Consider the following 27,677-nt stretch of genomic DNA (forward strand, 5'->3'; position numbering starts at 1 on the left):
TAAGATTAAGGTCAGTTTCTCTGGTGCTAGAATGAAAGGACAAGGAATGTTGTTTACAGAGGGCTACAAAACAGCATGGCTTGTATGAGAACTCCCAGAAGTAGATTATTCAAAGGAAGTTGGATACTGAGAGCATTAGTAAGTATATGCTGGGGTTGGTTCTCTATTCGTTGTAGGAATCCTTTTTGATTTCTGCATTTACCCAAGGAAGTTAATACTCATTACACGAGTTGAGTATTTGAAAAAGTTAACAAGAGAGATTTTAAAAGCAATTCTGTCATTGAGTGAGTTAATATATCCTATTTACTGTGGGCTGAACATCTTACCAGGTATTTTTCTTTAAAACCAACTATTGTGCTTCAAATTCATTTATAAAAGTAGAAGAAACTTGCTGTGATGCTCTGAAGTGGTAGAGAAATCATAATGGTGTGTATCTGTAATTGTGTGGTACCAATATGAGGAGCAAATTGAATGTGGTTTTTTTAGAGTCAAATGTTTTGAAATAAAAACTAGAAAGCAAGCATTGAAATTGTTATTCTCATGCTCTCTCTATTATCCACACAGCCAGAGAGATATGTAAGCAGGTGAGAAGGAATGGTTCTAAGGAGATCACTCATTCATGCTGCCTTGACATTCACATGCTGCTAGTGAAGTCTTAATTATTTTTTATTATATGTACTGCCGAAGTGAGTGCTTTGTTATTTTTAATAAAGATAATTTTAAAACATTCTACAGTTTCTTCCTCAGATGAGCACCTGTGAAGGAGAGTGGTACATGAAAGAATTACTTTAATTTCTGGAATTAATAGAAACTGTTACTATTTTTCCTGATACTCTCACACTGTTTCTTTTTGCAGGCAAATTGATGATAAACCAGGGAAGCCTTCAGTAACGTATGCAACATATCAAGGGCCCAGACAAATTAGGAAATATTTAAAGCAACAGCTCATATCAGAAACTGTGAATTCCTTAGACAGAGAAAATGAAAGTTCTGACTCTAGTACAAACACACACATTGGCCTTGGAAGTGAAGTAGAGACTGGGATAGTGCCATTTTCATCAGCTAGCACGGACATATCCATGAAAGCCTGTTTGCTTGGAGATCCATTAGAAGACTGTAATTATAGCGAAATAAATCTCAACACAGAAAGCCATCTGCCATACAACCCAGAACTGCTGAATGTTGTCTCTTTTATGGATGTTTTAAATAAAAATGATCCCAAGGGACCTGAGAAAAGTCAGTCATCTTTTTCTGTGACTAATTCCAGCTATGCTGTTGGAGAATCTGCCTCACAGCACCATTTAAGTTGCATACCAGTTTCTCAGACTGACAGAAATTTGATGTGTTCATTGTTTACAGCAAGTAAGGGTACCAAAGTTCACTGCAGTCCAGAATTTCAAAGGAAAAGTACAGCAGAAAATATGGTGAGAGAAAACTGCTCTGTGATGAATGATAGGACATTGGTGCAAAGGAAAGAGCACATTGAGCTTCAGAGACCTGCTGTTTCTGATTTCTCTTGTAGTAAACTTGGTGAGAGTGACACTACGAAACTGGAAACTACAAATTTGTCAAGTCTGAATAAATCAGTTATGCATGAAGATCTGCAGTTACCAGAGAATGAGTGTTCTGACAAGCAAACCATAGATAACTCATCAGCTCAGGCTGCCAATGATACCAGCACTATTTCTCTCCAGGGGCATGCTGTGACACACACAGAACTTGTAAATGAAGGAGTGAAAAATTTGGCCATGACAGAAGTTAAGCAAGAAACAGGTAGTGCCTCAGCTGATGAATCCACAATTCCAACCCATATAAAAACTCCAGAGGACAGAATTCAGTTATTATTCAAACATAGTGATGAACTGTTTGAAACAGAAGCTAAAAAACTTAATTTTGGGCTACATGACAAATCTTTTGGTATTATAAGAATAAATGAAAATGACCCCGCCTCTGTAAAATTCAAGAGTGAATCATCAGTTGTAGCATGCCTAGAAAATAAAATAGTGCCTGACCTGAATCTTGAATTTAATAGAAATTACAGTTCAGAATCTCCTCTTCACTCTGAGAATTTTCAACATGCCAAAGTATCGCCTGGTGATAAAACATCTCCTGGTCTTGACTGCAAAAAATCAACTTTTCATACTTTACCTTCTGCCTTTGTTTCTGGAACTAACATGCTGAGAAAGTGGGATCTCTCAGTTTTAAAGAATGAAGAGTCTTCTGTGCCTGCTGAAACTGAAGATGCCAACATTGTTATTTCCCATCAGCTTAGTAAGTGTCCAGAAGAAAATGTGGCAAACAATATTGAAGCTTCAGGCAGAAGGAGTCCTCCTCCCTTTCACCTTGAACATGAACCTAAAATTCTTGAATCCAAGGAAGTTCTTCCTGATAGTGAAAAATGCCAGTTTCCTCCAGGTCCTGAAACCTGCGGCACTCATTTAACTGGGATGGACCTGTTGAACTTTGAGACTGGAAACCTCTCTAAGGATCATAGCCACATTTCATTTCAAGACTCTAACAAAGAGTTAATGCCTTTAAACACTAAAGTGAATAACAAAATGATAGAGAAGTCCGGTTGTCTTTCTATGGAAACCAAAACTGATAACATTGCTAAAATTTTATTAAAATCTGAGATTGATGGTCAGAAAACAGCTCCTGTTGTTTCACATTACGGAAGAGGACAATCTGTATCCTTGTCAGGGATATCTGTTTCTCAGGTGGAGCCCAAAGACATTTCTCAGGGTAAAATTTCTTCTCCATTAGAAATTACAGATGAGCCAGCAAAACCTATTTTATCAGATTTAACTTCTCCAGAGTTTAAACAGGACAAAAGTTCTCAATTAATGGAGCATAAAGAAAAACATTCAGATGCTGGCCTTGAAGAGAATTGTCAGGCTGAGGTGTCTTCTGCTTCTAAACATCAACATATACAAGAAACAGAAGCAGATGCCTTAGGTGATCCTCTTTCTCTTCTCAAAAATAATCTACCTGGGATGTTATCTCCTGGTCAAAAGGAGGAAGTTACTAGAGATATGGCACAAAATTGTGAAGCCAATCCTTGTATCATTCATCACTTTTTGGATATTTGTGGGACTAAAAAGAATTCTGGTCTCTCAGAAGTGGCAGAACTCAGCTTAACTAAAATTTCTTCGAAGTTCCAAAGCACACAGATAAATTCACCTTTTCTGGGTTCCGGTATGAGTTTAAAAAGTAATATGTTTACATTTGAGGATTCTGACTTGCATAATGTGTCTTCTGAACTGAGAGCACAAAGGAAAGCCTCATCTAACACGGAGAGAGATAAAGCTCATTTTCTGAGTGGTGAGACTGATATTGCATCTTCTTCCTTTCATCATTCTGAGGAAGTTAGCATGATTATGAATTCACATACTTCAAAACATTTCGATTCTGTGGAAGTTACTGAAGATCCCATACATGCAGGTGCCTCTATAACTCACTCACTGGACCTTAATGGCTCTTATTTGATTCTGGAGACACCTATCCCAACAGGGGCAGAAATGACTCCATTTCAGGAAAATGTTGGGATTCATACTGGGAGAGTACTTCCTGACTTCTCAAACACTGCTCAGTTTGACGGACCCATGGAAGCAGAGATGGAAGCAGTTGCTGGAGCCTCAGTGTCAGTTAACAGCTCAAATCAGCAGTGTTCTGAAGCATCTGCTGAGCACACAGAAGGAAGGAGAAGAGCACATGACCAACTTTTGGACCCCAAAAGTGATTTACTCAAGGCTGATACATTTATTGAGGAGGTTTTTAATTCTGTCAGGGAAGAACTCAAATCCAAACAAACAGTTGACACCTTCCCGAAGCATACAGCCATAGATGGTGTAATGAGTCCAAGTACCCAAAAAAAAGACATCCCTGAGAAAAATGCATCAGAAGTGGCATTAACAAGAATCCAACAGAAAGACTGTTTGGAAGATCAGGGCATGGAAAAAATGTCAGAAGTTGAAGAAGAGAAGGACTGTGTTTCACCTTCTGTTGGTGAGACAAGTCTTTTTTATTCTGATAGAATGAATATATCTTGTTTGTTAGAAGGTCAAGCTAGAGAGGTAGTCAATAAGGTTATTTGTTCAGCCCAAGAAACTTTGAAATTTGATGCTTTTGAAGGTACTGATAATAACTCAGATTCTGAACCTCAGGCTAAAACTTCAAAAATTCTGAAGAGTGATAGTGTTAAGCCAAATGATACAGTTAGGGAGTTCTTGGTATCAGAAAAAGCAGCAAATGAAAGCACATGTGAAATTAGTGAAAATAAAATATTGAATAGATTCTTGTCCATAAATAATTTAGTTAGTGGCACAGAGTCAACTAAAGGAAGAGAAATTGTTCTCTACCAAAAATCCCCAATTTCTGGTAAAGGAGCTGGACAATCTGATACTATAAATCTGCAGCAATCAGATACTATTTTACTAGCTGAAGACATGTCCCATAAAAGGTTAGATGAAAGAGTAAAAACACATTCATTTGTCAATAAGAACTGTAAAGAAACAACAGGAATAGAGGATGTGGATAATCACAAAATTGGGACAGATGATACACCAACTCTTGTGTTAAATTTCAAATGGCCCTCATTTGTGAATGATGACAGCCACGAACCTGGTACATCCAAAAGCAGTTTGTCTGATAGTCTTGTATGTATGTCTGAAAAAAGCTTGCCAGGACATAGTAAAACCACATCCCTTCCACTGTCAGAAATAGGGAAAGTACACAAAAAGGACAATGAAGTAAATATAGGAAAAATTGAGCTTATACCTTCCATGTTAGAAATGGGAAAAACAAACAAAAGGGATGCAGAATTGAACCTTATCAAATATGAAGTAGTCCCTCCTATGTTAGATACAGGAAAAGCATGTAAAAAGGAAGCTAAATTGAATATTACAAAAGTTGAATCAGAAGCTCACATTTTTAAAATGGAAGAAGTATACCAAATGGATGCTGAGCGATATATTGGAAAACTGGAGGGATTACCTGTCACTTCAGGAATGGAAAAACCTTACCAGATGAAGGATACTGAAGGGGATATTGGGAAAACTGAAGTGATGCCTATTATGTCAGGAATAGAAAATATCCACCAAAAAGATGCTGAAGGGGATATTATAAAGAGTGAAGTGATACCTGCTATAGTAGAATTAGAAAATAATTACCAAAAGCATGCTGAAGGGGATGTTGGCAAGACTGAAGTAACATCTGTTATGTCAGAAGTAGAAAATACCTACCAAAAAGTTGTTGAGGGAATTACTGAAAAGACTGAAGTGATAGCTGTTACATTAGAAATGGAAGACATTTACCAAAAAGATGATGAAGGGAGTATTGCAGGGACTGAGGTGACACCTATTGGATTAGAAATAGAAAATTACCCAACAAATACTGAAGGAGATTTTGAAAAAACTGAATTGATACCTGTTACTTTAGATGTAATAAATATTTACCACAAAGATGCTGATGGGGTTACTGGAAAGATTGGGAACCCAGTGTTGGAAATGGAAACTACTTCCCAAAAGGATGCTAAAGATGTTATTAGGAATACTGCAGTGGTACCTTTTGTATTAGATGTGAGAGAAACACACAAAAGAGCACCACCTGTCTCTCTAGAGATGGACAAAACTTGCCGGAGAGATGCTGAAGAGACTGATGGAACATTTGTGTCCATGCCTTGTAAAAGAGGAATGGAAATAACATCTGCAGAAGATTCTGATGAAAATATTAGGAAACATGAAGTATTATCCACAGTTGTAGACATCGAGAAAACACATGGAACAGAACTAGAATTTACCATTACACAAGTGGAGGCCATGCCTCCTGTATTTGAAACTAGAAAGGTACTGCAAGAGTATGCTGAAGGGAGTGTTGGAGAAATAGAGGAAGAGCTCACTGAGATAAAGGAAGGCTTGATATTGCATGCTGACAGACTTGCGTCACACTTCAGGGGGTATGAATCACCTACATTAAGTAAAGATTATGAGGGCTACCCTGCCTTAGCAATGCTAGATTTTCAGCCAGAAGATAAAACAGTAAGGCTCAACAAAATAATCCCTGTTTCTGCAGTGTATGACAAAAGGAGAGATCGAGATTATAGCGATGAAAAGGAAGAATCTAATTTAGCCTTTGTTTCTCAGGAAGAACAAGAAAATTCTTCTTTTACTATATTGTATGAGGAGCCCCTTCAAGATGAGGAAAAGTATGCTTCTACAGAAGTAAGAGGAACACGGTCTGTCTTGTTCCCTGACATGTCTTCTGGTAGTTTGCCTGTTCTGGCATGTGAAAGGTCTGAGAGTAGAACTGACCTTGTCCATCATTTTGAAAAAGATTCTAAATTAAGTGAGACATTTGATAGTGATAGCTCAGAAATGTTCTTATCAGTGGAGGCTAAAAGGTACAAAATTTATCCCTTGGCTTTGAGTCCCATTTATGAGGATGATAGCTCGCAGGAGGATATTCTATCCAATGAGGTCTCACCTGGTCACCATAGCTCCACAAAATCAAGAGAGGGTGCAAACCAGTCCTCTTCTGTCTTATCACTTCTCCAGTCAGTATCAGAGCGTTTAAAGATGAATTTCAATGAAGATGATAGCCAGGTGGCTGGAGAAGAGGAGGAGGAAGAAGCATCACCTAAAGGTCTCAGAGCTCAAAAGAGTGAGCATGTTACTTTCCATGTGCCAGATCCTTCCATGACATTTTACCCTGATGGTGATGACCAGGAATGCAATGAAATTTCTAAGAATTCATACGCAGTGTCAAATGAACCTACTACTTCCAGTCTGCAAATTGGTCTGTGGCCAGAACAGACCTCATTGTTACAAAAATCTGATCTGACTTCTAAACTGCATTCTTCTTTAAAGAGTGTTTATCGTCAGTATTTGCAGATGTCTCAAACTTATTCCTCTGAAAAAGCCAAATTTGGTGGGACTTTTCAAGAACCAGTGTCTAAATATTTTCGTGTTCAAGACAATCCAGGCAGATTGAGCCCATATACAGAGGTAAGTTATTTTGATTATTAACTAGTGAAATACAGCTTTGAGTCATGAAATAATTTTAAAACTTACTCTAAAAAATTAGTATTCTAGGGTCGTATAAAAGTTTGTTTTTTTTTAAAAAATTCTTTGGTTGAAATATATCATAATCTTGTTTTAGCTGAACACTGAGAAAACAAAATTGCTTAGTCAGATTTTCAGAGGCTTAGCAGAGAAACCTGCTATTTCACAGTCTTTAATATTTTTCAAACTAAATCAAGTGATAACATGCCAAAATTTTAAACATATTGTATGTGTAAGAGTTATCCCTTTCCATTTATCTTATGTATCTCATGAGAATAATTTGCATATATTTCCTTGACCTCTCGTACAAAGCAGGGTGATAGCCTAATTTGAAGAAGAGCTGAAAGCAGTATGGCTGGAAAATGTTTTGAAATTCAGTTATATTTTTCTTTGGTTTAGAAATATTTAAATGTCTAATGTAGAATATTCAATGAGCATGGGTGGGACCTTCCTTTCTGGCATTTCCAAGATTATAGAATTTTTTTTTGAAGATTTCTGAAGCCTTTATCTTGACCTTAAACAGCCTTAGTAGCAAATAGTAGTAATACTTGAATACCCACTAGTAAGGTAAAATCATTTTAGAAGAAATGATCAGATTTAAAATGTTTCTTAGATGATTCCCGATGCCTGCCAAATCAAATGGAACTTCTTCACTGTGATTATAAGGCCCTTTTTGGTCCAATTTTGTCTCCCCACTCTCTGGCTGCACACTCTGTATTTCCTACCACTGTACTTTTTCTCAAGATGGTTCTCTTCCTGGAATATTTTGGCCGTAGTGTCCCCATTCCATCCTGCCACTTTTTTTTTTTTTTTTTTTTTACTCATTTAAGTACTCTTTTTTAAGATCCTCTCATTACTACTTCCTCCAAAAAGCCTTTTTTAAACCTTCCTGTCCTATCACCTCACCTCCATGCTAGTCCCATTTTTATAACCGGGCATTTTTTTTTTTAACCTACGCATTTAACTTAGTCTTTCCTTTAGAAGTTGTTCAGGTGTGATCATCTATTTCCCCTGGATCCACAATTCTAGAGGACAGTGATACCATATTACTTCCTGCATATTTGCATTCTACCTTTTAGAGAAGCATTTTGTTCATGATGGTCCTTCAGTAAATTGGATTTATGACTGCTAAGAATGTGAACTATATATCTATTTCCACTGATGTTTCTTAAGGCTTATGTTTTCCACTTGTGTTATTTCAGAATGTTGACAAACAAACTCTGAGGTGTAACCCACGACCTGGGAAGGTAAGCATAAATTTCTAAAGTAAGCTAAGATGAAAAGTGAAAAATAAGTTTAAAGTTTGGAGAGTTTAAGATAAATACTTTGAACTGACTTAGAAAATTATTTTCTAACTCAGAGATTTAACATCTGAGCTAATATTTGCTTTTTATACATTCTAGGACATTTGGGAATTTTAAATACATTCTTAAAATTATTGTGCCTACCTACTATATGTTGCAGATGGTTATCTATGATCTCCATGGAAGTAAATGTAAACAAGAGATCTACCGTAATGTTCCTGATGCTACAGCATGGGCTTTTCCGAATGGAGTACTGATAAAAGTTGTGAGGGGCTGGTAAGCTATCTCTTTTTTTTCTTTTTTGGTACCGGGGATCGAACTTGGGACCTTGCGCTTGCAAGGCAGGCACCAGAACCACTGAGCTAAATCCCTGGCCCTGGTAAGCTATCTCTTATAATTTTATTGCTTATTTGCTAAAATAATGTCTTCTTGCATTTATAGTTTTTATATTTTTATTGAAGTCATATTCCCTGCTAGTTTTTTAAAGAATATTTTGGAACATTATTAATGTTTTATATAACTTGTTCCTTTTATTTCCTATGGCAGAAAACACAGACTGATTTTAGTATTTAAAGCCAGCAATCACAAGACCTAATGTATATAATCTATATCATCCATGCCATTCTATAACTATAGTATTAGCAGGCTAGCCTTAGCAAGTGGATTTAAATTCTTTAGTTGAATGAAGCATAACTTTGAAAATGAGTTCAGAATTTGTGGGATGCTAAGGAATGTGAAGGCCAAATAGAGTTATTTGTATAGCTGACATGCTCAGATGAATTCCTTGTGTCATCTAAAAATTAAAGAAAATGTCACTTGTTATTATGGACCATGGAGATGCTTGAATTAGAATTTCTTTGTACAGTGTGCAGTGTTTAGCCCCTGATCTGTATTCATGTTGTATGCAATTTGATATAGTGTTGTCTTCACCTGTATTATTAAGCAAAATTAGAGTAGAAGTGTGATTTGGAATTATTAAACTGCTTTTAATATAAATATGTAGCTTTGTGTAGATAACACACATAAAGTTGCACATATGATAAATATAGATATAGCCATAATATTGTATTATTTCCAAGTTGTATGCACTTTTATTCTTTCTTTACTTATACTATTTATCTTCATTTAAGTTAGCCTATATTGTTGTTTTAAAAATAGCATTGGGAAAAAACAAGAACCAAGATATATCATGTAAAGGTACAAATTCCCAATGATGAATGTCATCATATTGTATACCTAAAATGTACCAATAAACTTAATGAAAAAAAAATAGCATTATTGGCTAGTAGTGGAAGATAGCCCAGCTTACAAAATTTAAGTAGATAAACTGTGATGATCTGAGTATCATTTGTCTTATGCTTCATTTCTTAGAAAATTAAAATAACTGTTCATTGCCCTTATATTTGTTTAGTTGGATTTTATATGAGAAACCATATTTCCAAGGCCAGAAATGTGTGTTAGAAGAAGGAGAGAAGGTGTTAAATCGTGACTGGATTCTTCATAACAGAAAGCACCCACAAAGAAACTTCGTGTTTGGTTCTATCAAACGAGTCCTAAAGGTAACAAAATTGTTAATTTCTTTTCCTTTTTTTGGCGGGGGGCGGTTATTGTTGTGGTAGTGGGGATAGAATCCAGAGCTTTTTAGACACTACCAATGAGCTACATTTTCACCTGCCTATTTTTATAGTTTTCTCATGTAGTAAAGCTGTAATATGGCCTAGTAGTGCTTATAAATAGTTGCTAGTATTTGTACCAGTTTCATTAATCTTTATTATCATATTGTTAATTTTTTAAATTTATATATACAAAATATTGGAGTGAATAGTAATTTTAAAATTTTGAATTAATGTGACCCCATAAAATACTGGAGTGAATAGTGATTTTAAAATTTTGAATTAATGTGATCCATTTTAAAATTTTGAATTAATGTGACCCATAAAATGGCACATGATGTGCCATGTACACATTTTTGTAATATTAGTAGTATACTATCCAAGATCTTTATAAAAAAAGCTAATATTTCCAACTTTATTTTTTCTAGTTTGGATTACTACTATTTGGTATAGCTGTATGTGTACATGTGTGTTTGTGTGTATATGAGTGTGTTAGGTTACATTAAAGAAGGAAGGTTTAGGAGAGGATCCTAAGGTATTGCTTCTTTCCTGTTTAAAACCTGCTGTTGAAGTTGATAAATATTTCCAATATAATAAAACATTTTGTGAGAGGTTCTAGAGGAGGAGTAAATTATTGATAAGGGTAGATCTCAGATAAGGACAGAATTTCCTCTCATGTTCTCATGTATTCTTAACATTTCCTTCAGCAGTAATATAATATATGGTATATTGCAGTTATTCATGTGACAGTACTGGATAAATACATTTTTCAAGATATTATAATATATTTTTTAAAATATAAATATATAAAAAATATAAATAAATCATGAACCCTATTGTGATTTGATTGATGTTGTTTACTATTAGTAGCTATAGAAAAGGCATACAGAAAAATTAAAGGTAGCACACAGAAAAACTCAGGTTATTATAAAGACATACCTACATGTATTTTACATGAATCAAAACTGTAAGGAAATGTATATCAAACAAATACTTGTGTCTCCCTTTGAACTTGATATACTAGTCGGCAGAGAATAGAAATACAAGTGAGATAAGGTCTCTTACTCCAGGTTGCCAAAGTCTGGCTAGAAACAGCTGAGCCACCTGACCATAGGACTAGGGAAATGCTCCATGTGAAGAGGCACCTCACTTCTTAGAAAGTGGCACGTCATCTGGAGGAGGTGGCACCTGACTGGAATCTTGAAAAAATAAATAGGGGTTAGTATGGGAAGTGTGAGGGACTTCCTGGCAGGTCCATCTTTGTCACATAAGGAGGACGCATTGATGGCTCAGTGGTACTGCAAGGAGATGAAAATGACTAAAGCAGAGAGGGCAGTATCTACTATTAAAAGATTTTCTGTGACTTCAGTTCTGTGATGAGCATTTGACTGCTCACTTAATTGGCTGACTCACTAAAAATTCCTTGAAATGAATAGTTTGTAGATGGAATCTTCTGGGATTTGTATAACTTGTGCTTTTGTTTCTTCTCTGTGAATATCAGGTACTATGACAAGCTTAGTGGGAAAACAGTAAGATTTGACAATTAGCCACCATCCCAGCCCCTCTAAAATTATAAAAGAATCAAATCAAGCAAATTTAATCTGGTGATGGTAGTTACGGGAAAATATGTATAGCCACTATTTGTTTAGAATATATTATAAGAAAAAAATCATGCTTGCGTTTTTTTCTTTCTTGTGTTATTTGCTCTTACAATCATTTTGTTTTTCAGTCTCACATGCCTTGATCAGGCTAACATTTAGTGAGGAAAAAAAATAAAACTATTAAGCATTAAACAGAAAAGGCATTAGCATTGTTTTAAATATTTCATAAAGTATCTGGCATCACACTGCTTCCCTTTCTCCAACCATGTCAAAATTCTGTCTTTAGATAGCTTCATTTTCATTTTGTAATTGGCATTCCCACGCTTACCTAGGCCATACCAACTTTGTGTTACATCTGAGTTTTAGTTGCTGTTGTATAAGTAGCTAAAACTCTAACGTCCTTTAAAGATGATATCATCATCTTGTCACTTGGCTGTGAACAGCTATAGAAAGTACCCTCAATTTTCAGAAATTGTAGATTCCACTCAAGGCTCATCTTTGCCCCCTACACGCCCCATGAAAGTAACTGGAAATGGGGGTGACAGTGCAGCAACTCTTGACTCAAGTGCTTTCTTTTCTCATATTAGAGTAATTGAGAATTTCAGATCACTGGGTTTACTGTGTATTTAATGACATTTTTCTTATGGACAGAAATTGCTCAGGTTGTGCCCTCACTGATGAGCCAAGAAGACAGAGGTCCACCGTTAGATCAAAGACTTAAGGTGGAAATAAGTAGATTTTTCTACTCTTGTTACTATAATTGTGTTCTACTCTGTTTCTCTTCTATAACTTTTTCTCCATTTGTGCTGATTATTAGAATGGCCAAAGCTTACGAATTTCAGCGGGTTATGCTGTATTTGGAAAGTATAGCATGACTAGAGTCTGGGAGGAGGCCAGTAAACTGTTTATTGTTGCTAGGTTATTATAACATGCCCTCAGTTACTAGTGTTTGACTGTGTTTGTCTGTATAGAACTGTACAAGTCCTTGAAAATAGGCTATTTCTGTGAATAGCTACCATGAAGACAGAACTTAGTACAATCTTTTCAATCAGCTAGAGTAAAAATTGGGCTTCTGGTAAAGACGCTGAGTACATATACCTTCTTATTTTTGTTTATTTTCATTTTTAAGCTGTCATTATGCTTTTACTGCTATGCTGTTTCCTTCTGTATTGTAGACATGAATGCCTCTTAGCTTTTTTCCTTTTAAAGTACACCACCCAAACATTGTTTGTATAATACAATACAGAGGAAATTTGTTTGTGTGAGACACTTAGTTATGTATTCTGTTACTGTACCTCAGATCCCTGGGGAAACATTAATATGGCAGTATTTGAAATAATGTAACTAGGACACTATTATTAATAGCATACAAAAGACAATTGAAGATTGACAGGTGACTGTTCTGGGCATTTCTAGCTATTTTTGAAATGAAACTTCAAAAGAAAATACACTGTTGTATTTTAAAGGAGATTTTAAGTTACCCTTTTTTAGTATATTTCATTTTATAGGTAACTTTCTGAAAATAAGATGTATAAATTTGCATAATTTTATGTATTTTTTAAGAGAAGTAGAATAGTATATAGGGCATAATATACAAGTGTGTGCTGCTATTATTTTAATGGTCTGTTTATATTCAGCATCATTTTTTGGCCTAAACAACACCACTTTGGAAGGATAATTGTGACTTCATATTCTAGTAAAATTTGAGTTTTAGGTTCTACATAAATTGTTTGTAAACACTGAAAAGTGTATTCATATTCTAGTTAGCATCTTAAATTGCTTCATGAGAGTGATTGAGACCTCACTTTGGGGAAAGATTAAAGAATTTAAAAATTGCAGTTTTAAAATTACAGAATTTATAATATATAATTGTTCAATTTCTAATACATGCCACCTCTGCATGTTACTGCATTTAACTATTTCATCAAAGTGTATTCATTTGAATTTCTAAATGTCATAAGTGAGAATTATGCTACTGAAACTTGAGTAGTATAATTAAACCCTCAAGAGAACTGTATATAGTATGTTTAGATAGAAGGATATCTAATTTCAGTGAAGGGGAAAATAATTGTAATGTTTAATTTCCTAAGGAAGAATAAGATTTGTTTGGTTTTTTTTTTAAGTTATAACTTGAATGTGGAGAGTTATCTCTTTAGTTGAGGTGATAGAAACATCTACAAAGCTCACAGAGGCCAGGGTGGGAGTGGAGATAGCATGGTGGCCAGTAAGACTGCAGAGGTGTTGGAAATGAGTGTGAAAGGCAAACAGAAATATGTATTTGATGTGATTAGATCTTGAATCAAGTGTCACAAGGAAAGAGGTGTTCTAAGCTGTATAAAGAGTAGTTTGTGCTTGACTGGTAGTTGTGAGTAAGGCCCTTATTGAAGTTTGGTGAAAGATTCACAAGTGAAATTGTAAAGAAAGATTTGACAGAACATGGTAACAGTGAGTGCCTAATATTAAGACTGTGATAGAGTGTGGTCAAACTTCATAATACCTTTCTTCATCAAACCAACTTACACTAAAGAAAATTGAGTCCTACAAGTAGGAAAACAGATTTCCTTTATCCTCACCTCTAATTCCTACTTCTTTTGTCAGGGTAAATTAAGTAAACACACTGAAGGGGTAGTAAATCTGTTATTTATTTTTTATGATCCCCATGAGATCAGCTTTTATTTAACTCCCTTCCTCCCTTGTGGCTTTGTTATGCGTCCAAAAAGGAAGGCTTATGGACCTTTGGCACTCAAATCCTTTAGAACATTGCTAATGGAGTAAGTATTTAAAGAACAAAGCTGGAAAAAAATTGGGACAATAAGTTTTCCATCAATATTATTTATAATTTTCATGTTAACATGACTTGTTAGAAAAACTTTATTTTAAACAGTGATTAAGGAGCAACAATATTTCCTTTATGTTGTTTTTGTGCAGAAATTCAGTTGAACAGTGAAAGTAATTGTAACTATATGTCCAGGATGTTGAGAATACTAGCCTCTGTGTCTAGATGACTTCAGAGTCAGATTATTGTATTTTTCAGAATTGCAGCATTCCAGAGATAGAGCTTCACCCACAGACTGACCCAGCATGTTGTCCTGTGTATATACAGAAAGCAATTCCCGATTTGGAAGAACTGAACATCTCCAAATCTGTGTCCTTCACAGTGAAATCAGGAGTGTATGTATCAGTTTCTCTTTATTATAGTGATTGATAGCTATCTCCATTAACTGATGGTTTCATATTTCAATAGGTGGCATACATATTTCTAAAGTGTTAGTCAATTAATTTCATTGATGCTCATGGATACCCAAGAAAGACAGGGTTTACAGGTTCTGTCTTTCTATGGATCCAATTAAGACTTTGATATGTGACTCACAGGAACAAGTATAGAATCTTCAGACATAGTTCTTGACAGATGAATTGATTGACTTTTCATCCCACACATTTAGGAACTGAGAAATAAAAGCATGTCTCTGGCCTAAAATTCTGGAGCCTGAACTATTTCAGGGATGTCTTAAGTGCTAGTGCCTTCTCAGTACAAGTCACATATCCCTTTTTTGCTTATTACTCCTCTTCTCCTGAAAGCAGGCAGTGTTACTTTTTGTTATGGATGAGTGATTTGCCCCAGGCTATTAGCTGAGGTGAAGCACTGACTTGGTACTAGGCCTCTCTGATTCCCAACGTTATCTGTAGGACCATAGTTCTGAGTTCAGTCTTAGTTTGCTTCAGATGGGCTCAAATTACAAAACTCTCTGGATGCTTGGCTCAGTGGATCCTCTTCTGTCTTTCATTGCTCTGTCTGCTCCAGTAATGGTTGGTGTACAATTCTGGGGTTACTGTAGGACAAGTTTGTCTCCCCAACCATTAAACTCTTGAGCAGATTTCATAATTGACCCTATTCATGAGAAATGTATGTAATTAGCACGCTTAGCTGAGAGATATATGGGTCTTTGGGGAATCTTATTTCCCATAGTGTTCCTGAGGTAGCCCAGTAAAGGCAATAATGATTCTAATAATGTAGGTCAAATATAAAATGCCCTACCTCTCATTGTCCCAGTTTTTAAAAAATAGGATATGATGAATGATTTTGAATTTTCAGTTATATTCTGCTTGAATTAAAGGTACTACTTGTTTTAGATGTTACAAAATTTAAGAAAAGTAATGCCTAGCATTATTTGATACATAGATCCAATACCTTGGAAAACATTTTGTTAGTTCTTGTTATATGCTGTTTGGCTAATCCCGTTGGGTATGCTTTGCTGGTATAATGGCAGCAATGGAGAATTTTTATTTTTTCTTCTTGGTAGCCCTTTTTATTCTTACAGAATCAGACAAAAGTATTACTACTTAACCAACATTTATTTCTTATTTAGTTGGCTTGCCTACCCAGACATTAATTTTAAGGGTCAAGCTACAGTTTTAGAGGAAGACCATGGGCTCTTTGAGATTTCTGCAGCAGAAATGAAGTCATTGCATCCACTTCAAATGGTGAGTGAGTTAAAAAAGAAGCATGTGTTTTTCCTAGTACACATGAATCCAGAATTAAATAACTGTGATGATTGTTCATGTGTCTCAGGAAATAAGTGTTTTCTATTGAATTGATAAACTATTGTTTTTCTGTTTATATTGTTGAGACCATATGAATTTACTCTGTGTTTTGCCAAGTTTATCACAAAACATGCAGTTTTCTTATAAATATTTTTCTTTGAAAATTCTAGTTATTAAAGTTTTGAATGTGTTTTGTTGATGCTCACTAGAAAATTACTTGTATATTATACTCTTCCACTTCAGTAATGAATGATAAGCTCAGCATTAATAATAAATGGACAATTCTGTCAATGTTTTCTTTCCTTAAAGATATAATAACTGCCCACAGTATTTAATTCTTTTGTTTGCAAATTTCTTCTGAGTGGCAAACTATTCAATGAAATGTTGGCTGTGTAATAAAATATTTTCGCTGTTCTGTGCCTTTTAAAACAATAGAAACCAGGACAAATTAAGAAATGTTAAGAAACAGCATAATGTGGGGTAGCATTTGATACAAGAAAGTCACAGAATTAAGGATTTTGTGAGGAAGGGATTATTTTTTAGGTTGTATAACGTGATGTCAAAAAGACATGAAACATGATTTTTTAAAAGTGTTGATAGATCTTGGGAGAGGAAGTGTGGATAACTCAATGCTCTCTTTAACTTGAAACTTGCAAGTAATTATAGAGGAGATGTTTGAAAAATCAGCTTAGAAATCGATTCTGCCAAATATGATTTCTAACTCTACTAAAATTTCCACTCTTTTGTTTGAGGCATTATGCAGTAGGAGTAAATCTTTTATTGGTCACATGTATTCAAGGTCTAAACCTCAGTTTTCTTCCTTGTACTTTTAATCTGGAACCTATTTTAAATTGGCCACTCTGCATTAATATAAAGCCACCTAAATGGTTTGACTCCTGTAGTTCTGTACTTAAAATTTAAAATTTACATGTAACTAGCTAGATGTGGTGGCACACACCTGTAATCCCAGCACTCTGGAGGCTGAGGCAGGAGGAGTCTCACAAGTTTGTGGCCAGCCTGAACTATATAGTGAGTTCAAGGCTAGCCTGAACTACATAGCAAGACCCTGTCTAAAAAGAAAAATTTACATGTAATTTAAATTTGACTGGTATGTAGTCTTCACTAATTAGATTTTACTTAATGTACATATGGCACTTAGTTCCTTTAAAGTACTTCAAATGTTTACACACTTAAAATTAAAATATCTTGTCATCATTAGGGTGGACTAAAAGTGGAAATGCCTATGAATTTAAAGGTAAGTAACTAACTTTTATAGTATGCTAAAAAGACTGAATACCAATATTTAAGCATTTTGAATTATTAGAATAAAACAGTTATCTGAATCTATAATAATACCTAGCTACATGTTCGGAAGTGACTGAGTTAATGTTTCCTGAGGGCTGTGAATGGCAGTTGGGTCAGGATACAAAGATGGAAGTCTATACTGTCAACTCCCCCAGATCCAAGGACCTACATTGTGGCAAAGTGATAGATTTGATTTGGGGGTGGTGGTGTTAAGATAGCAGCTAGATATTTGAGTGGTGATACCTAGGTGGTACCTAGGAGTGATGCTCAGGAATTAAATCAAGGCCAATGAGGATTACTTAGCTTCTATCACGTTAATGTCAGTTTGTGAGTATAAATACCTGAAGAGAATAGCGGCAAAGAATACAGGGTAACAGTGGTGCAAGGATCAAGCACATTTGAGGAAGAGGAGGAAGAAATAGAATTATGAAATGTATGTAAAGAGATATAGGAAGAAAATCAGTTCAGTGAGCAAAGATGTAGGTAGCCCTCTTCCTTATATGTAAGAATGGCACCTCTAGCCAGAGGCAGGTATAGAAATAGGGATTCATCCATCCTCTTCTCCTCCCAAACCAGGCACAAGTCTCCAGCCCTCCCATTTCTGGGCTTCCTTGTTTATGAGAATTGACTGCCATTTTATCGATCATATAGATAGAGTCTTTTCAAACTTAACTATCTGAGTGTATCTATTATACTTTGTGTTTTGGAATCATGTATATTTAATTTTTTAAAAATACTCAAGCCTGGCCTCCATTCTTAGAGAAACTACTTTGGTCTAGGATATGGACTAAAAGTTTTAAAACTTCCCAAGTAATTTGAAAATGTAACCAAAGGTGCAAACTACTGATCCAATAGATGCAGAATTAGCTGTAACACTGCCTGAGTGACTTCTGTCTCAGTTTCCTAGTCTGGCCAATCAGAACTTCAAGTATGATAGGCTTGGTCTTCTTTGGGCATTTGTAGTTTGACAGATTGTACAGGTACATAAGTTGATTGGTTATTATAAATAATCACAATTTACAAATTGTTAGACATTAAAACTGATGATGTCATAATGGCTTACATACTGTTTTTTACTTAGGTTAAATGTTATCATGTAACATGTATTAAACACAAATAAAACTTTAACGCTTCAAATATAGCCCTGTGAAAATCTAATATGTGAAAATAGTAAGATCAGTATTTCAGTCTGTATAATGTTATCTGTTTTTAGAAAAAAGAAAACAGTATCTTTTTGCTTTATTGTATTTAAGTATGTAGTCTTATTCGGCAAGATGTTGGGCTGTCATTTGTGGGCAAATTATTCCATGAGCTATAAATAGGACTAAGTGATGAAGTGTGGATAGATTAATACTCTTATCACTGTTATTGCTTCCACATATTTGGGGCAGCTTCTTGAGAAGTAAAGAACAGCACAATAGTTTAAGGGAACTATTGTTGTAAGCCAAATTTGAAATAAATGAAATACAGTAGGTTTGTTTTCTGTTATGCTCATTACACTGTCTCCAAGTTTGAGTCAGATATTCAGTTAACAAAAGTCATAATTTTTTCAGTCAGTTCTTATTTTTAGGAGGCTTTGTGTTTAAATTCAAAATTTGCATATCTATTTTTTCTCAATGAAACATAAAAACCGAAGAACCAGTTAGTGTTGTAAGAAATAGTATTATGCATGAAGAAATGTTCAACATCACTGGTCATTCAAGAGATGCAAATGAAAACAATGCTGAGATTCCACCTCACTCCAGAAAGAATGGCTGCTACCTTGAAATTAACCAATAACAAATGCTGGCAGGGCTGTGGGGAAAAAGGAACCCTGCTCCACTGCTGGTGGGAGTGTAGACTGGTGCAACCACTGTGGGAATCAATATGGAGATACCTCAAAGAACTAGGACTGGAAGTCCCATTTGACCCCGCTATTCCACTGCTGGGGATCTTCCCCAAAGAATTAAAAGAATCATACCACAGTGATATGTGTGTGCCCATGTTCATAGCAGCACAGTTTGTCATAGCTAAAACTTGGAAACAGCCCAAATGCCCATCAACTGGAGACTGGATAAAGAAAATGTGGTTTTTTTATAAAATGGAGTACTACTCAGCCATAAAAAATGAGAAATTAGAGACAGTTATAGCTAAGTGGATGCACATTGAGGCAATACTCTTAGGTTAAATAAATAGGACACACATGTATAAATACCAAATAGTTTCTCTGGTGTGAGAAACTGAAAGTGTAAATAAAGACTAAATGTATAATAGGTCATGTGAAATAGGAAGAAAAGGGGCAAAGGGGAAGGAAGTGGGAGGGCTAGGGGAAAGGACAAAAAGGAATGGGATTAATATGAGAAAATGGAAAAATAGGACAAAATCTTTGTAAATAGGGAGGAATGGAGGGGTTGAAGGGAGGGCTGGGCAAGGGTGAAAAATAAGAACCAAGAGAGACTATGTAAAGGTGCAAATTTCCAATGATGAATGTCATTATATTGTATACCTAAAATGTACCAATGATTAGAATGAATAATCGATAATGTAAAATAGGAAGAAAAGGTCCAAAGGGGTAGGGGCAGTGGGAGGGGCAGGGGAAAGGAAAGAAGTGAAAGGAAAAATGCTGAGAAATGGAAAAAATGGAAATAAAGTCTTTGTAAATAGGAAAGGGTGGAGGGCGTGAAGGGAGGGCTAGGAATGGGGAAAAAATAAGAACCAAGAAGCATTATGTAAAAGTACAATTCCCAATGAGAAATGTAATTGTGTTTTATACCTACAATGTACCAATAAAAGAATTTAATACACTTACAAAAAAAAATAATAGTATTATGGTTTTAGAGCTCAACTGATGTTTTGTTATGCTCTGCAATCTTTAGAGAGTTTTTATTTCTTATAAGGGAAATTTGATAGATCTAGGTAGATTTGTAGTAACCTCAAAGCATAGGAGGAAATATATAAAAAATAATTCAAAGATCAGTTATAAGAGACTGTCCTAGGATTTGGGTGACCAAAAGAATATAATCATACCCTGGGATATTAATAGCAGAAAAGCATATTAAGATATTTTACCTTTATAATTATAAAGACCCCCAAATTCCTTGAATATCTGACAGTGTGCTATATTGTAAGAATATATTAATGAAGAAAATAAACAGTGTTCTTTATACATGTTGTGGCTTTAGTGTCAATCAAATAAATTACTATGTATCTATTCTAAAATAGGAGCATGTCAAATTTTTTTTTCATATTTTTCAGGTTGTTATTTATGAAAAGCCTCACTTCCATGGACAGACCAAAGAGTTTAGTGAACACATAGATTCTGTCCCAAATTTTTTAAAAAATAATGAAGACTTTCATGGAATTGGATCAATTCGTGTCATTGGTGGAGTGTGAGTATCATATTTTCAATATTTGACTTGTTGACTTTTGAAGATTATCATAGAAGCAGCCAGCCTTAATCTAAAATATACATTCCTTTTGTAAGATTGTAAGTTAAAAATATTACTAAGAGTTTCTATGAACTCTTGTTGGTATTAAAGATTTTGAGATAGAAACTATATTTTACCTTTAATCTGAAACGCAGCATTTTATACATAGTACAAAAAGTAAGAATTGTAGGATAAAACTATTTTTTGCAAGTTATAAACATGAATAATAGCCTAGCTTTTATGTGCTGAGAATTTAACCAGTGAGCCCTCATCAAAGGAATAGTCTGGCTGGTATGCTTCCATAGTCAAGATTTCTAACACTGGTATCCCTTCACTGCTCTTAAGAAAGCCCTTTAAGAACCCCTGGGTATAAATGCAAGTGTAACCACCGTTGTGACCATCTCAGTCTCAATCAGCAGTTACTGGAGCAGAAATACTGGAATACTGAGACCAGACTAGGATGTGTTTTTATGTTCATGTTCTGGCTGGCACATAAAACCATGTGTAAGACTGCAAAACTTACTTGCTTTTGTCAGTCCAGGGCTGGAATCTCATTTCATCAAAAATGATCTCTTGTCTCTTAACGCATCGATTAGTTTGGAATGTTGGTAAATAAGGTTTGACTAAATATGTTTCTATCGTGATGTATTTATTTGTACTCTTTGCTGGTTTGTGAACACACATGCTCCTTGTTAACCCCGATATAAAATATTTTTGCCTTTTCCTCTCTTTGGGATCTAAATGTTTTTCCCATTGACTGGATAGATTTAAAACTAGTTTTCTGCTTCACAGAAAATTTTGTTAAATTCAGTGTGATGAATATTGTTATTACCCAGTTTTTTATAACTAGTTTATAAGAAATTCTCAAAAGGTGGCCTGTAATGCAGTATGCAGACTTCCATTTTTATGTGACAATTGCAGAAGAAAAATGTTCCCTCTTAAAAATAATCAGATGACTTCATTATTTTGTACTATTTCTACCATGTTTTGCTTTTTTAGCTGTTTAATTTTAACTGTGGATAGTATATACTGTTTCTCATTACTACCCCATCTATCCCATCAGGAAGAATCTGGGGAAAGTGAGATTGATGTTTTTTTCTAGGTAACATATATTTAAATATCCCAGATAGACCTATACATTGAATCTTGGTCAAAACTTACTCTGATAAAACTAAATCAGACTAGAGAGGTTTCTGAACTGTCAGTGTGTAATAGATTTACTAATATTAATTTCACCAGTCTTCTATACTTTTTATTTTTTTCCCATTCAAATATAATTAAAAGCATATTTTGAATAGCCATATTGGAATAAGAGAAAACTTAGAATTTGTAAATTTTCTGTGCAATTTATTTTTTCATAATAGTTTAAGTATGTTAGTCTCTTCATGTATTGCAAATGTATTAAGACATATAAATAAGTTTATAGGTTTTACAGTGCACATGGATACCCCATCCTATACCCTACCACAATACACTTGCTACAAAGCTAGGAGAAATTAATGATTGGTGATAGGGTAGTGTTTCTTTATGCCCTATAAAAATAATTTTTTGGAATTTATTTTAATCTTCATAATTACAGTACGAGTGGAGAAAAGAAAAACAACAGTAGGCAGCTCTTGTGGGCTTCATTTTGTCAAGTTCCTGAATTGAGAAGTCCCCAACACTGAGCTCAGAATAGTCATCTGGAGATTGGGGAGGGCGGTCCACCCTAATTGCACAGTCCAACTAAAGGCCTGTTTCAGCAGGTCAACATGTTTTATGAACCATCTGTGCCCACACTGCATTAGATACTGTGCATTACCCAATAAAAATTCAAGTTTCACAAAGGAACTTAACAGTTTATCGGTGGATTTACTGATGCTTTTAGATTAGAGGTCAGGAAACTTGTGTCCGTGGAAAGTACTCTGTGATAGCGCTTCCTGTTCTCATGATCCCCACTGATAAAATGGTGGGACCAACATTTTCCACCCATAAGTATTTACAGAAAAAAGTCTTTGTATACATATAAGGGTACTAAGGATAGTGCTAGTTCAGTTACATTTTCTGTTTCTCCTTTGGTAAACCTCCTGTATTGTATGTTTTTGAGCTTCAGCCTGGTGAGAGACTTAAATCCTTAGTAAATGTTTAAAGTAGTAATCATTGTGCAATTCCAGAAGGGCTTAATCAGAAAATAAGAATGATTATCTTTGGATCTCAGTGTGAGTTTAAGTTTTCTCATTGGCTCTATGTGTTTTTATTACTTTTACTTGGCAAAATTTTCTCTGATCATCTTGAGATGTAAGGAGTCATGCCATGAATATTTAATGAGCTTGCTCTTTTGTAATTCTACAATTGACCTTTTGTTGGGAAAAGCCTCCAAACTGTAAAAATTATTGGTCTATGAAGCATATACGTTTGTTGTTGTGAATGGAAATAAAGCAGATGTGTTGCTTTTTAGAATATTGAGATAATTAATTGTGTTTAACATGATTTTTCTCTCATTTGCTTTATTGATTAGTTTTATTATTGGTTCAGTTAAATGTCTTCTGTATTTCTAGGTGGGTTGCCTATGAAAAAGAGAATTTTAAAGGCCAGCAGTTCCTGCTTGAAGAAGGAGACTTTGAAGATAGTAATGATTGTGGGGCATTAAATGGCCCCATCTTGTCTTTCCGATACTTACAAGCTGTGAGTTATCTTCCTTAACCATAGTTTTCTACCTATTTTATCTTTTCATTGGACATGATCATTGATAGAACATGAGTTTGTATAATGTTTCTAGCACACTGAGAACATTGAACTGACCTGAACGTGAATTACCTGCTCTTCTTTTTTTTGTTTTATTAATTTTTTTTTTTTGGAACTGGGGATCAAACTTGGGTCTTTGCGCTTGGGAGGCAGCCAGTGGAACCACTGAGCTAAATCCCCAGCCGCTACCTGATTTTCTTAACTTCATGATTATTACAGAATTTTTAATTTTGACTTTTTATCCATCAATTCTATAATCAGTTTTTGAGCATCTGCTTTCTCAGAAGTATTGTGGTAGGTGTTAGACATGTAGTAGCCAAATACTCAGTCCCAACATCCCAAAGCAGGCAATCCCGGTAAGAAAGATAATGCTTAAATAAATGTTTGCTATTGTTTATGACTGGATTGAGTACACACGGTACCCAGAAAAAAGCTAGTTGATCAGTCATCCAAGTGAACTAGCGACGGATGCATGGGTGACAGCTGAGCAGAAGTTTTATGTTCAAAAGAGTTACCTCAGTAGAGAATTTCCAGGACAAGGTGAAAGACAACAGTAGGTGCTGTTTAGCAAGAGATTAACCCATGTTAATGTGTAACATCTTGGTTGTAAGCCATTGGTTTTAGCTGTGGGTGATTTTACTCCTTAAAGGAAATTTGATAAGTGTCTAGAGACATTTGGATGGTCATTCTGGGGAGGAGGGGTGCTGGAATCTAGTGGGTCTACCCACTAATGATATTACAGTGTGAAAGGCAGCCTCCAACTATGAAGAATTACAGGACCCAAAATGCTTATAGTGCTGAGTTTGAGAAACCCTTATGGAAGTAAAACTATGATGTGTCTGAAAAAATGCAGTTAGGTTAGGATGTTAGAACTTTGGGAAGATGAGTCCACAGCCAGTTAACAAAGGGCCTCGTACCATGTTAAGAAATTGAAATTATTTTTCTTGAGTTGACCAAAACCCCTTGGTGTCTACCCTTTAGGAGTAGTGAGCATGACTACTCTAAAGTTTTAGAAAGGTCTTTTTGATGACATTATTGAAAAATGGTCTGGGATGAGGGAGGTGAGGCTGGAGGAGAGAGGTCCAGAAAGATACAGGATTCTAGGTAGAAGCAGATGAAAGCACAAAAAAGAGATGGGTGTTGGAGACTTCTTATGGTGGGGTTTATCAGATGTTGCTGATTATTCTGACCAACACTGTGGAATTTTTAACAAGTTAAGATGGTCATGTATCCATATTATTCAAGAGTTAACACTGCAGTCTCTTCCCCAGTAATTTTTACCCATATAAACTCTAAACCAGTGGTGGCAAACCTGTGACACACATTATTTGCTTTTTTTTTTAAGACAAAAGATGTTAATGTGTCAGGTTTTTTTCCTAAATTAAAACCTCAATATTCAGGTTTAATTACAGTGTTGGCACTTTACACTAAATAAGTGGATTTGGGGTTGCAGTTTGGACAGTCCTCTCTAAAAGGTTTGCCTAAACTATCTGGAATGGTCTTTGACACACCTCATAAGGGTATGAGTACAGTAAGTGATTGTGAGGTCCACACAAATTGTAGGTGAGCACAGAGACTGTGTTCTTGGTCTTTTAGGTTTCTCTTCTCTGAAGCTAGTAGCAGCCCTTTTACAATCCCCCGCATTGTTAAGCAGGAGGAACAGGAAGGAGAGCAGATGCACAGGGAACAAGGGAGTATTCTATTTTCTCATAAGTTATCCTCCTCAGAAAGTGAGTCAGAACAAGTTTTGAAAGAAACACAAGACAATTCACTGAAGATTCAGTGCTGGGAGTGTTTGAGCAATAACAGATGGGTAACTTTCAAAGTATTTAGGCCACAATTATAATACTTAAGGGTCATAGGTTTTCTCTGCTGATCCATGCCTTATTTGGCTGCTAAAAGGCAAGCAAAACAAAATAAGTAATGGCCCTTTTAGATCACTTGGACCATATACACTGAGGAGATTATGGCCCATGATTCAAAGCATTGTCTACTCATTGTTAAATAATTTTAAAATTTCCCTCTTGTTTTAGAAAGAGAGTTGGGGAAGGGGGTGTTATGGATACTATAAATGTTAACAATGAGTGTGGTGATATTTTCCAAATATAACTGTAACTAAAACAAAAGAAAAGCCTAAGTTGGTTGAAACCTGACAGTGGTAGGAAATGTGAAAATAAATAAATATCATAACTACCATATTAGCTAAACAATAGAAGATATTTGATGTAAACAAGGTCTTTAATAATGTACATTAGGAAAATTGGTATATATAGCATTGTTAATTTTTGCAGTTTACAAAAATTGGAGACATGTTCAAAAATGATGACAGAGTTTTTATGTAAATAAGTAAAAAATGTCCTTCAAAGAAAACTTTCTCTTCTCTTCTATATAAATTGAAGGGTTTTTTTAGAGTTAAGGTATTAGTTGTCAGCTTACAGTTAGAGATGACATCGTAATCCTCATACTGATCCTAATATTTGTCAAGTACTTATTAATGGCTTACTTGTATATGTGCTCTAATAGTCTTTGCAAAGACTGTAATGTGGAGACTATTATGATACATCTTACAGATATAGAAACTGAGCATCTTAGAGGTTAGGTACCATGCCCCAGGGTTGTACCAAGGTTGAAGGGCAGGTCTGTCTTGCTTTAAAGCCAGGTAGATTTTAAAAAGTACTTACATGAAAAATTGAATTTCATTTAGTAAAAGGCTTATGGCATTTCATTTATGACTTTAATATTTATGTTGTATATTGCAGACCAATATATGTATATAATAAATTTTACATGGTTTCTAGACACTTTTTGTAGTAAAAATAAAATTATATTCACTAAAGTATGTTCAGATGATGTATACTAAAGAACCCTATTCATATTTAGACAATACAAAATTTGTATATGTTATGAAAATGCTTTAAAAACTTGCTTATCAAGTTATAGTTTGAAAAATTGTATATTCCCCAGACATAGTATGTAATTGGGAAGGTATTTTTTATTAGTACATGTTTGCAGTATGTAATGATAACATTCATTGTAGGGAGTTGTTATATATACATAACACATTTTAATTATTTTTTAATCCACTTCTCCCCTCCCTTTCCTTACCCCTTCTGCTATTTCTTGGTTCCCTTGCCTTTTGCAAAAAGTTGTCTCTGTTTCCTATTATCTGTCTTTTACTTTGGTTTTTAATTATTTATACTTTGGGTTTCTCATATGAGAAAAACTATGCAGCATTTAAACTTGTATGTCTCAAGGTGATTGTGATTGTGACAGCCCTATTGAGTTAATAGGTAGAGCTGATGTGAGACATCTTTTCTGAATACAAACCATGATATTTACAACTCTCAATTGAAGTAATATAAAAGAGACATGCAGACAGAGAGAAAAGCTGTTTTCAGATGTCCTGACTCCAGTACATGGAACACTCTGGATTTACTAAGGTCAAATACCGGACATGTTCCTTAGGGATAATGTGATCTGTGTCATGGAGAGCTCTGGAGAGGTCAAGCAGAAATGTGTTCCCAATTCCAGATGAGTCATTCGGATATACTGACTTGGGGTTGATTACTTAAGAGAGGAAAGGGACTAAAAGAAATTTTAGCAAAATTTAGGCTTCGGGGGTTTAGGAATTTTTATTCCTTGACTTCAGTAAAAAAATTTTTTTGCTGTTTTTATTTTTTCATTTTTATACTTACTTGCTTAACTTTAGATTTGCTTTTGCTGTGATTTTCAGATTTTGGGCCACTTTCCAAACTTCGAATATGCAGCACAGACCACAATTTTCCTTTGTTAACAGATACAGCAGCTCTCTACTGGTGTCTCTATCACATTGGCCGTGGAGGGTTATAATGTGAGAAACTAGGGACCAGATCAGCTGAGAGATTTTATGGAATTTAAAAGTACCCATATTACTGATCCTTATGATTCAACTTTATACCTAAAGCACCTGGTCATTAGTTTTCTCTAATAGCGGGAAACACCATACCTGAGATTGTACTAAACTATCCAATTAATTTAAAAATATAAAATGGAATTATACAGGTTTTAAAATTGTTCCACCATTGTTCATTCTTCTTAAACAAGAGAAATTTACCTAAATCTCGAGGTTTCCAAAGTATCCAAG

At 35.1% G+C, this 27,677-nt stretch overlaps 1 protein-coding gene across 4 annotated transcripts in view; it reads left to right on the forward strand.

The window, feature by feature from the left end:
* Positions 1 to 27,677, forward strand: part of Crybg3 (crystallin beta-gamma domain containing 3) — a 119,584-nt gene that overhangs the window by 46,243 nt on the left and 45,664 nt on the right. For 3 of the 4 annotated variants that reach the window (XM_004857939.3, XM_087208447.1, XM_087208448.1), the window contains 9 exons: positions 857 to 7,001; positions 8,261 to 8,305; positions 8,523 to 8,638; positions 9,774 to 9,921; positions 14,611 to 14,747; positions 15,944 to 16,058; positions 17,338 to 17,373; positions 20,658 to 20,791; positions 23,368 to 23,494. In XM_004857939.3, coding sequence (XP_004857996.1) covers positions 857 to 7,001; positions 8,261 to 8,305; positions 8,523 to 8,638; positions 9,774 to 9,921; positions 14,611 to 14,747; positions 15,944 to 16,058; positions 17,338 to 17,373; positions 20,658 to 20,791; positions 23,368 to 23,494 — 7,003 coding nt within the window. The remainder of the gene's footprint in view (positions 1 to 856; positions 7,002 to 8,260; positions 8,306 to 8,522; positions 8,639 to 9,773; positions 9,922 to 14,610; positions 14,748 to 15,943; positions 16,059 to 17,337; positions 17,374 to 20,657; positions 20,792 to 23,367; positions 23,495 to 27,677) is intronic. The other variant, XM_021238838.2, reaches the window with a different exon arrangement.

This window comes from Heterocephalus glaber, unplaced genomic scaffold (assembly GCF_053883595.1).
Source record: "Heterocephalus glaber isolate CG9 unplaced genomic scaffold, H.glaber_assembly_v1.0 deba00000122, whole genome shotgun sequence".
In the NCBI taxonomy this organism is placed as follows: domain Eukaryota; kingdom Metazoa; phylum Chordata; class Mammalia; order Rodentia; family Bathyergidae; genus Heterocephalus; species Heterocephalus glaber.